This window comes from Macaca thibetana, chromosome 19, assembly GCF_024542745.1.
Source record: "Macaca thibetana thibetana isolate TM-01 chromosome 19, ASM2454274v1, whole genome shotgun sequence".
In the NCBI taxonomy this organism is placed as follows: Eukaryota; Metazoa; Chordata; class Mammalia; order Primates; family Cercopithecidae; genus Macaca; species Macaca thibetana.
In genome coordinates, this window is record NC_065596.1 from 15661372 (window position 1) to 15673173 (window position 11802).

The 11802-nt window shown below is 51.5% G+C and overlaps 1 protein-coding gene and 1 long non-coding RNA gene across 2 annotated transcripts in view; one reads left to right on the plus strand and one right to left on the minus strand.

The window, feature by feature from the left end:
• Positions 1 to 4818, plus strand: part of MYO1F (myosin IF) — a 55173-nt gene extending 50355 nt beyond the window's left edge. The window contains exons 25-28 of the mRNA XM_050770075.1: positions 24 to 122; positions 3423 to 3618; positions 3706 to 3875; positions 4323 to 4818. Of these exons, the coding sequence (XP_050626032.1) occupies positions 24 to 122; positions 3423 to 3618; positions 3706 to 3875; positions 4323 to 4399 (542 nt within the window). The 3' untranslated portion in view covers positions 4400 to 4818. The remainder of the gene's footprint in view (positions 1 to 23; positions 123 to 3422; positions 3619 to 3705; positions 3876 to 4322) is intronic.
• The window catches only part of LOC126942911 (uncharacterized), a 600821-nt gene that overhangs the window by 449593 nt on the left and 139426 nt on the right, over positions 1 to 11802 (minus strand). The gene's annotated exons all lie outside the window — the stretch shown is intronic.

Consider the following 11802-nt stretch of genomic DNA (forward strand, 5'->3'; position numbering starts at 1 on the left):
AATCCCTGACACTCTTCTTTCAGAGCCTACGCGGAAGGGAATGGCCAAGGGAAGACCTCGAAGGTCGTCCCAGGCCCCTACCCGGGCGGCCCCTACCCGGGCGGCCCCTGGGCCCCCGAGAGGTGAGGAGCTGCGTCCCTTGCTGTCTTCCCTTGTGTTTTGTGGGTCCCATGGCTTAAACCAGACCTTAAGCAAACGAAATCTAACAAATACAGTTTACCACTTACTTCTCTGTCCAGAACTCTCCATAGCTCCATGTCTCCCATAGAATAAACGCTAAACTTAGTTTGGCATTCAGAGCCCTTCAAAACCCAAACCCAGCTAACCACTGACATCTTCTCTCCTCCTACCCTACACTCCTGCCCTGCAAACTACATCTGTTTGTTTGTTTGTTTGTTTTTTGAGATGGAGTCTCCCTCTGACGCCCAGGCTGGAGTGCAGTGGCACTATCTCGACTCACTGCAAGCTCCGCCTCCCGGGTTCGTGCCATTCTCCTGCCTCAGCCTCCCGAATAGCTGGGACTACAGGTGCCCACCACCATGCCCAGCTAGTTTTTTGTATTTTTAGTAGAGACAGGGTTTCACCGTGTTAGCCAGGATGGTCTCGATCTCCTGACCTCGTGAGCCTCCCGCCTTGGCCTCCCAAAGTGCTGGGATTACAGGCATGAGCCACAGTGCCCAGCCTCTTTTTTTGTTTTTTGTTTGTTTGTTTGTTTTTTTGAGACGCAGTCCAACTCTTGTCTCCCGGGCTGGAGTGCAGTGGCAAAATCTTCAGCTCACTGCAACCTCCGCCTCCTGGATTCAAGCGATTCTCCTGCCTCAGCCTCCTGAATAGCTGAGTTACAGGCAACCACCACCACGCCCGGCTAATTTTTGTATCGTTTTAGTAGAGGCAGGGTTTCACCACACTGGCCAGGCTTGTCTCGAACTCCTGACCTCAGGTGATCCACCCGTCTCGGCCTCCCATAGTGCTGGGATTAACAGGTGTGAGCCACAGTGCCTGGCCTCAAACTACATCTTCTTTTCCCAACCCACCAAATTTATTCTTACCTCCAGGCCTTTGGACCATTTCTCTGCTACTCTCTCAAATTCCCATTCCATTTGTTGAGCTCTTATGTATCCACCAAGACTTACCCACAGAAGCCCTTCTACAGAGGAGAGGAGGAGGGAAACTTGCCCCTGCAAAGCTGCTCCTGGCCCGGCCAGGTGGCTCACACCTGTAATCCCAGCACTCTTGGAGGCTCAAGGCAGGAGGATCACTTGAGTTCAAGATCAGCCTGGGCAATATAGCCAGATCCCGTCTCTACTAAAAATTCTTTTTTTTTTTTTTCAAGACAGAGCCTCGCTCTATCACCCAGTCTGGAGTGCAGTGGCACGATCTTGGCTCACTGCAACATCCACCTCCCGGGTTCAAGCAATTCTGCCCCAGCCTCCTGAGTAGCTGGGACGACAGGAATGTGCCACCATGCCCAGCCCTTTTTTTTTTTTTTTTTTTTTTTTTTTTTTTGAGACAGCGTCTAGCACTGTCACCCAGGCTGGAGTGCAATGGTGCAGTCTCAGCGCACTGCAACCTCTGCCTTCCGTGTTCAAGAGATTCTCCTGCCTCAGCCTCCCGAGTAGCTGGGATTACAGGCATGCATCACCATGCCCAACTAATTTTTTTTTTATCTTTAGTAGGGACAGGGTTTCACCATGTTGGCCAGGCTGGTCTTGAACTCCTGACCTCGTGATCCACCCACCTAGGCCTCCCAAAGTGCTGGGATTACAGGCGTGAGCCACCGCACCTGGCCTTTTCTTTTCTCTTTTGAGACTAAGTCTCGCTCTGTTGCCCAGGTTGGAGTGCAGTGGCGTGATCTCGGCTCACTGTAACCTCCACCTCCCGGGTTGAAGCAGTTATCCTCCTCAGCCTCCCGAGTAGCTGGGACTACAGGCGTGCACCACCATGCCTGGCTAATTTTTGTATTTTTAGTAGAGATGGAGTTTCACTATGTTGGCCAGACTTGTCATGAACTCCTGACCTCATGATCTGCCCACCTTGACCTCCCAAAGTGCTAGGATCACAGACTTGAGCCACCGTGCCTGACCTAAAAATTCTTTTTAAATTAGCTGGGCAAGGTGGTGTGTGCCTGTAGTCCCAGCTATTTAGGAGGCTGAGAGGGGAGGATAGCATGTGAGCCTTGGAGTTGGAGGCTGCAGTGAGCTATGATCTCACCACTGCACTCCATCCTGGGCCACAGAACAAAACCTGTCTCTAAACAAATAAAAAATAAATAAGGCCAAGTGCAGTGGCGCATGCCTATAAAACCAGCATGTTGGGAGGCTGAAGTGGGAGGATTGCCTGAGGCCAGGAGTTTGAGACCAGCCTGGTCAACATAGTGAGACCCCATCTCTACTTTAAAAATTATAAAAATTGGCCGGGCGCGGTGGCTCACGCCTGTAATCCCAGCACTTTGGGAGGCCGAGGCGGGCGGATCACAAGGTCAGGAGATCAAGACCACGGTGAAACCCCGTCTCTACTAAAAATACAAAAAATTAGCCGGGCGCGGTTGTGGGCGCCTGTAGTCCCAGCTACTCGGGAGGCTGAGGCAGGAGAATGGCGTGAACCCGGGAGGCGGAGCTTGCAGTGAGCCGAGATCGCGCCACTGCACTCCAGCCTGGGCTGGGCGACAGAGCGAGACTTCGTCTCAAAAAAATAAATAAATAAATAAATAAAAATAAAAAAATAAAAATAAAAATTATAAAAATCAACTGGGCATAGTGGAGCATACCTGTAGTCCCAGCTGCCCCTAAGAGGAGGCTAAGGAGGGAGGATTGATTGAGCCCAGGACATCAGAGTTGCAGTGAGCTATGATTGTACCACTGCACTCCAGCCTGGGCAAGAGTGAGACCATGTCTCAAAATAAACAAATAAAAGTAAAAAATAATTTTAAAATTCTTAAAAAAGCATCTGTTGGCCAGGTGCGGTGGCTCACACCTGTAATCCCAGCACTTTGGGAGGCCGAGGTGGGCCGATCACGAGGTCAGGAGATCAAGACCATCCTGGCAAACACGGTGAAACCCCATCTCTACTAAAAATACAAAAAAATTAGCTGGGCGTGGTGGCAGTTGCCTGTAGTCCCAGCTATTCGGGAGGCTGAGGCAGGAGAATGGCACAAACCCGGGAGGCGGAGCTTGCAGTGAGCCGAGATTGCGCCACTGCACTCCAGCCTGGGTGACAGAGCAAGACTCCATCTCAAAAAAAAAAAAAAAAGCCTCTGTCTAGGCCCTCCTAGCCCCAGAGCCCCTCTGTCTGGCCCAATCCTTACCACACTGGGTTGAGAGCATGGCAATCTCCTCCCTCAGACTGGGAACTTGGAGCCAAGTCCTCCTCAAATCCTCCTAGCATCACCCTAATACATGTCTTCATCCTTGCTCCTGCCACAGGCATGGATCGCAATGGGGTGCCCCCCTCTGCCAGAGGGGGCCCCCTGCCCCTGGAGATCATGTCTGGAGGGAGCTCCCACCGGCCTCCCCGGGGCCCTCCGTCCACATCCCTGGGAGCCAGCAGACGACCCCGGGCACAGCTGCCCTCAGAGCACAACACGGAATTCCTCAACGTGCCTGACCAGGGCATGGCCGGGTAGGTGGGGTGGGAGGGCAGCCCCAGGAAGTGGGCAGGGGGTAGGGGAGTGTCTGGGGCTGTGACTCAAACCCCCTGTGCTCACAGCATGCAGAGGAAGCGCAGTGTGGGGCAACGGCCAGTGCCTGGTGTGGGCCGACCCAAGCCCCAGCCTCGGACACATGGCCCCAGGTGCCGGGCGCTGTACCAGTATGTGGGCCAAGATGTGGACGAGCTGAGCTTCAATGTGAACGAGGTCATCGAGATCCTCATGGAAGGTGTGTGTACCAGGGCAGAAGCTGGGGTCAGGGGAGCGGTAAGAATCCTGACATCACCAGGCAGACCCCACCACTGTACACCCTCCCCACGGGAGAACAGAGATAACAGACGGGTGAGGTGGCTCATGCCTGTAATCCCAGCACTTTGGGTGGCTGAGGCAGAAGGATCACTTGAGGTCAGGAGTTTGAGACAAGCCTGGGCAACCTAGCAAGACCCCATCTCTACAAAAGATTTACCAAAAAAAAAAAATTCTAAGAGTGGAAATGGCCGGATGCAGTGGCTCCCAGCATTTTGGGAGGCTGAGGCAGGAGGATGGCTTAAGCCCAGGAGTTCAAGACCAGCCTGGATAACATTAGGGAGACCTCATGAACAAGACAGACGGAGCAGGCATGAGAACTTTCTCCAGGGCCAGCTAGGGGCACCTCAAGCTTTCCTCTCTCCCACAGATTCCTCGGGCTGGTGGAAGGGCCGGCTTCACGGCCAGGAGGGCCTTTTCCCAGGAAACTACGTGGAGAAGATCTGAGCTGGGCCCTGGGATTCCGCCTTCTCTTTTGCCCGCCTGTCTGCCTGCCTGCCTGGTGGGGAGCCAGGCCCTGCCAATGAGAGCCTCATTTACCTGGGCTGCAATGGCCTAAAAGTCCAGTCCTCTGGCCTCCAGTCCTGCCCAGGCCCTGAGTCTGTGAGTCACTGCTGCAGCCCCCACCCCTGGGCCCTGATCTTCCCCCAACATCACACCCGCTCCGCTGCCCATTCTCCACTTCTGCGTGTGTCAAACGGGACTAACAGCAGAATCTACCTCCCAACTGCCATGTGATTCAGAAATGAGTCTTGAGTCCTGTGCTGTTGGCAAAGTGCCAGGCACAGTTGGGGGGAGGGGTCGTTGACAAGCGTGACTTTGCTCATTCTGTCATCACTAAGGCAATAAATGTTTGCCAGGTGAAAGCATGAGTTAACTTACTACGTGCCCAAAAAGAACAGTGTTTTCACAACCCTGTGAGGTAGAAGGACCCCATCTTACAGGTGGAACGATGGAGGTTCAAAGAGGTTCACTGACCCAACACTGCACAGAGCCATGCCTTGTATTCATATGTGGCCACAAAGCTTGAATTTGTCCCAGTTTGGGCCGGGTGCAGTGGCTCACACCTGTAATCCCAGTGCTTTGGGAGGTGGAGGCAGATGGATCACTTGAGATCAGGAGTTCAAGACCAGCTTGGATAACATGACAAAACCCTGTTTCTACTAAAAATTTAAAAAAAAAAAAAAAAATTAGCTGGGTGTGGTGGTGCCTGCCTGTAATCCCAGCTACTGAGGAGGCTGAAGCAGAAGAATCGCTTGAACCCGGGAGGCAGAGGTTGCCATGAGCCAAGATCACGCCACTGCACTCCAGCCTGGGCAACAGAGCCAGACTCCATCTCGGAAAAAAAAAAAGAAATTGTCATGGCCAGGCACAGTGGCTCACGCCTATAATCCCGGCACTTTGGGAAGCCAAGGCAGGTGGATCATGAGGTCAGGAGTTCGAGACCAGCCTGGCCAACATGATGAAACCCCGTCTCTACTAACAATACAAAAATTATCCGAGTGTGGTGGTGGGCACCTGTAATCCCAGCTACTCAGGAGGCTGAGGCAGGAGAATTGCTTGAACTCGGGAGTGAAGGTTGCAGTAAGCCAAGATTATGCCATTGCACTCCAGCCTAGATGACAGAGTGAGACTCCATCTCACAAAAAAAAAAAAAAAAAAGCCAGGTGTGGCAGTGGGCGCCTGTGATCCCAGCTACTCAGAAGGCTGAGGCAGGAGAATCGCTTGAACCCGGGAGGCGGAGGTTGCAGTGAGCCGAGATTGCGCCACTGCATTCCAGCCTGGGCGACAGAGCAAGACTCCATCTCAGAAAAGAAAGAAAAGAAAAGAAAGAATTTGTCTCAGTTTCCCTTCCAGAAACTGTATCCCAAATGGTCCAGCAGGTCCTGTTAGTCTTGAAGCTACAGCCACCAAACCCATCCGGGACCTGTGGAGAGAGGCAGGTCCCACATGCTCCCACCCTCAATGCACTCTGGGTCACTCCTGCCCCCTGCCCACCAATCCTATGTCTGTGCCCTCTTTAGTCTTCACCCAACTGGGGTCAAGACTAGTTCTGACGTTTAAGAGCCCTCATTTCCTGCTGGAGTCTCAGCATTCTAGGGCTCCCTGCAAGGGCAGTTGGAACCTACTGGGAGTCCTGCTATGGTCTGAGCCTAAACATCCTGAAATTTGGGCTGGGTGCAGTGGCTCATGCCTGTAATCCCAGCACTTTGGGAGGCTCATGCCTGTAATCCCAGCACTTTGGGAGGCCAAGGCGGGCGGATCATCCGAGCTCAGGAGTTCAAGACCAGCCTGGCCAACATGGTGAAACCCTGTCTCTACTGAACATACTAAAATTAGCTGGGCGTGGTGGAACGCGCCTGTAGTTCCAGATACTTGAGAGGCTGAGGCAGGAGGTGGAGGTTGCAGTGAGCCAAGATTGCACCATGGAACTCCAGCCTGAGCAATAGAGTAAGACTCTGTCTTAAAAAAAAAAAAAAAAAATCCTGAATTTTGGGAGTGGTTGTGCATGCCTGTAGTCCCAGCACTTTGTGAGGCCAAGGCTGGAGGATCACCTGATCTCAGGAGTTCAAGGCTGAAGTTAGCAATAATCATGTCACTGCGCTGCAGCCTGGGCATCCCAGCAAGACCATCTCTAATACTAAAATAAATCAAATCCTGGCCAAGCATGGTACCTCACAGCTGTGTAATCCCACAGCACTTTGGGAGGCCAAGGCAGGAGGATCACTTAAGGTTTGACCACCCTAGGCAACCTACTAATACCCTGTCACTACAAAAAAATTTTAAAATTGGCTGGGCGCAGTGACTCATGCCTGTAATCCCAGCACTTTGGGAGGCCAAGGTAGGCAGATCACGAGGTCAGGAGTTCGAGACCATCCTGGCTAAAAAGGTGAAACCCCCATCTCTGCTAAAACTACAAAAAAATTAGCTGGGCATGGTGGTGCACACCTGTGGTCCCAGCTACTTAGGAGGCTGAGGCAGGATAATTGCTTGAACCTGGGAGGCGGAGGTTGCAGCAGTGAGCTGAGATCACGCCACTGCACTCCAGCCTGGGTGACAGAGTGAGACTCCATCTCAAAAAAAAAAAAAGCTAGTGTCGTGGTGCACGCCTGTATTCCCACATACTCAGGAGGCTGAGGTGGGAGGATCACTTGAGCCCAGCAGGTCCAGGCTGCAGTGAGCTGTAATTGCAACATTGTACTCCAGCCTGGGCAACACAGCTAAACCCTGTCTCTCTAATAAATAATAATAATAATAATAATAATTCTAGCTTTCTAGATTCTAGCTTTCTAAATTATTATTAAATATATGGACACCCACTCCGCACTCAGCCTCTCAAAGAGAAGCCAGTCCCATAGAGATGGGGCCGACTGGTGAGGTCAGGACTGGCCCACAGAAGAGGGGAATTCAGAGGTGGAATGGGCATTGCAGCAGAAGTCAGGAAGGTGGGAGAGGGTCGGTCTCAGCGGATTTGGTTGACAAGCACTGCACAGAGTGATTTAAGCTGTGATGAGCAAACTTCAGGCACAGAATACCCAACTGGAGAATGGGGCATCGGGAATCCCCAGTACAGCCAGGAATCAAAGCAAGACTAGCGGCCGGGCACAGTGGCTCACGCCTGTAATCCCAGGGCTTTGGGAGGCTGAGGCGGGCAGATCACTTGAAATAAGGAGTTCGAGACCAGCCTGACCCACATGGTGAAACCCCATCTCTACTAAAAATACAAAAATTAGCTGGGCGTGATGCGCACGACTATAGTCCCAGCTACTCTGGAGGCTGAGGCAGGAGAATCGTTTGAGCCCAGGAGGTGGAAGTTGCAGTGAGCCAAAGTTGTGCCACTGCACTCGTCTGGGTGACAGAACAAGACACACACACACACACACACACACACACACACAGCAAGACTGGCCAGGAGAGCCTTCTGCAGTGAGCCGAAGTTGTGCCACTGCACTCGTCTGGGTGACAGAACAAGACACACACACACACACACACACACACACACACACACACACACACACAGCAAGACTGGCCAGGAGAGCCTTCTGCAGAATCTATTCTCCCTTCTGTGCCTGTCTTGGGAAGCTGAGCATGGCTGGAAAAAATCCTCAAGGCTGCAACTGGGTCTCAAGGGCCATTTTATTGCTCAATGATGACACAAAAGTATTTAGCAATCCCTCGAATGACCCTGGTGCTCTCCATCTCTGAATTTCCTTTTTTTTTTTTTTTATTTGAAGATTTTGAAGATGGGGTCTCACTGTGTTGCTCAGGCTGGTCTCGACCACCTGGGCTCCTGCAATCCTCCCACTTCAGCCCTCCCCCAGTATCTGAGATTACAGGCACGCACCACTGCACTCCAGCATCTGATTCTTGTTGCTGTTGTTTTGAGACAGGGTTTCACTCTGTTGCCCCAGACTGGAATGCAGTGGTATGATCATAGCTCCCTGCAGCCTTGGATTCCTGGACTCAAATCATGATCCCGCATCACCCTCCCAAAGTGCTGTGATTACAGGTGTGAGCCACTGTGCACGGCCTCATGGGCCATTATCTTAAAGGTTTAGCATATGCATAACAGATATCATCTCCTATCTAGGTTACAGGCATCTTCAGACTGCAGACCTCAGTCATGTGTGCCCTGCCTGCTGCTCACCCCACATCCTGTTGACTCTTTTACAAAATTTCTTAAGTCCGGTCCCTCCTCTCCCTTCCTTCCTTGGGTCCCTGTGTCTTCTGCTGCCTCACCCCATCCTTCGCCAGATTGCACTACCCTCCCCTGCACACACACACACACACACTTCCTCACCCTACATTAAAATGATCTTTGTTTTTTAAAGCAAATGAGTTTTTAACTGAATAATTAAAAGAAAAAATTTTAATTTGTTTATTTTTGTTTTACTCTTATATGTATGTATGTATTTATTTTTGAGATGGAGTCTCGCTCTGTCACCCAGGCTGGAGTGCAGTGGCGCAATCTTGGCTCACCACAACCTCTGCCTCCCAGGTTCAAGCGATTCTCCTGCCTCAGCCTCCCGAGTAGCTAGGGTTACACGAAGGCGCTACCATGCCCGGCTAATTTTTGTATTTTTAGTAGAGATGGGGTTTCACCATGTTGGTCAGGCTGTTCTCGAACTCCTGACCTCGTAATCCACCCGCCTAAGACTCCCAAAGTGCTGGGATTACAGGCGTAAGCCACCATGCCTGGCCTTTTGTTTTATTTTCTTAGAGACACGGTCTTGCTCTGTTGCCCAGGAAGGAGTGCAGTGGCATGAACACAGCTCACTGAAGCCTCTAAATTCTGGTCTCAAGCGATCCTCCCACCTCAGCCTCCCGAAGTGCTGGGATTGCAGGCTTGAGACCCCACGCCTGAACAGAAAATTTTTTTTTTTTTTTTTGAGACGGAGTCTCGCTCTTTGGCCCAGGCTGGAGTGCTGTGGCCGGATCTCAGCTCACTGCAAGCTCCACCTTCCGGGTTCACACCATTCTCCTGCCTCAGCCTCCCGAGTAGCTGGGACTACAGGCGCCCACCACCTCGCCCGGCTAGTTTTTTGTATTTTTTAGTAGAGACGGGGTTTCACCATGTTAGCCAGGATGGTCTCGATCTCCTGACCTTGTGATCCACCCGTTTCAGCCTCCCAAAGTGCTGCGATTACAGGCTTGAGCCACCGCGCCCGGCCCAAAAAAAACTTTTTTAATTAAAAATCACAAAAGTGAAAACTCAATCTCTCTCCCACTCAAACATCCCTGTTCCTCTCCCTAGTTTTTAAATATCTCCTAAAGGTATTCTCTGCATATAAAAGCCCATAGGGGGCTGGATACAGTAGCTCATACCTGAAATCCCAACACTTTGGGAGGCTGACGCGGGTAGATCACTTGAGCCCAGAAGTTCTAGACCATCCTGGGCAACGTGACAAAACCCCATCTCTACAAAAAATATAAAAATTAGCTGGGTATGGTAGCACATACCTTTAGTACCAGCTACTAGGGAGGCTGAGGTAGGAAGATCACTTGAGCCCAGGGAGGTTGAGGCTGCACTGAGCTGTAATCACATCACTGCACTCCAGCCTGAGCAACAGAGTGTGACTGTGTCTCAAACAAACAAACAAACAAACAAAAAAGCCGGATGCAGTGGCTCATGCCTGTAATCCCAGTACTTTGCAAGCCCAAGGCAGATGGATTGCTGAGGCCAGGAGTTCAAGACTAGCCTAGCCAACATGGCAAAACCCTGTCTCTACTACAAATACAAACAAAAATTAGCCGAGCGTGGTGGCGCAAGCCTGTAGTCCCAGCTACTTGGGAGGCTGAAGCAAGAGAATTGCTTGAACCCAGGAGGCGGAGGTTGCAATGATCCAATATCATGCCACTGCAAAGCGTCCTGGGGGACAAAGTAAGACTCTGTCTCAAAAAAAAAAAAAACAAAGTGCATTTAAGTACAATTTGCTTTACAGATGGAAATACATTGCACATAAAACCTACAGTTATGGCCAGGTGCAGTGGCTCATGCCTGTAATCCCAACACTCTGGGAGGCTGAGGTGGGCGGATCACCTGAGGTTGGGAGTTTGAGACCAGCCTGACCAACATGGAGAAACCCGTCTCTACTAAAAATACAAAATTAGCCGGGCATGGTGGCACATGCCTGTAATCCCAGCTACTCAGGAGGCTGAGGCAGGAGAATCGCTTGAACCCCGGGTGGCAGAGGTTGCAGTGAGCCGAGATCGCACCACTGCACTCCAGCCTGGGTGACAGTGCCAGACTTCGTCAAAACAAACAAACAAACAAAAAACCTACAGTTGGCCGGGCGCGGTGGCTCACGCCTGTAATCCCTGCACTTTGGGAGGCTGAGGCGGGCGGATCACGAGGTCAGGAGATCGAGACCATCCTGGCTAACACGGTGAAACCCCGTCTCTACTAAAATACAAAAAATTAGCCGGGCGCGGTGGCGGGCGCCTGTAGTCCCAGCTACTCGGGAGGCTGAGGCAGGAGAATGGCGTGAACCCGGGAGGCGGAGCTTGCAGTGAGCCGAGATGGTGCCACTGCACTCCAGCCTGGGCGACAAAGTGAAGACTCCGCCTCAAAAAAAAAAAAAAAAAAAAAAACCTACAGTTGCCTAGAACTCAGCAAACACCTCTTGAATGGCAGCATGATGTATCATAGAGATCTAAGATGTTAGGTCTACCTTACTACCCTCTCAACAGCCCATCCTCCTCCAAGTGACTGCCAGGAATCAGATGATGCGCCTCCCCCTGCTAAAAATTCATCAGTGGTTACAACAGAAACCACACTCCTCTCTCTGCACCACTCCCATGGCCCTGCATGACCTGCCGTGCACCATATTCACTTTCTGACCTCCATACCCCCGCTCCACTCTACTCCAGTGGTGCTCTCATCTCCTCGCTGCTCTTTGACCAAAATAAGCCCGTCCCACCCCACTCCAGGACATCTGCACCAGCTATCCGGTAAAGCCCCCGCTCCTCGGGCTTTCCACCAGCTCACTCCTTGATCATCTGGAGACAGCTCCGAAGTCACCTCCTCAGAGTGGCTTCCCTGACCCATCACTTCCACATTTCATTGTTTCCTTCATTGCACTGAATAGGACAAAAGATTGTTTTTGCACTTGTTGATTTACTATTTCCCCATTTTAATTTATTTTTATTTCACTTTTAGAGATGGGGTCTTGCTTTTTCAACCAGGCAGGAGTGCAGTGGTGCCATCACGCTCACTGCAGCCTCGACCTCCCTGGCTCAAGCGATGCTGTTTACCCATTTTAAAATGTGAGTGAAAGGGGAGGCGAGGTGGCTCACGCCTGCAATCCTAACACTTGGGAGGCCGAGGCGGGAGGATCGTTTGAGCCCAG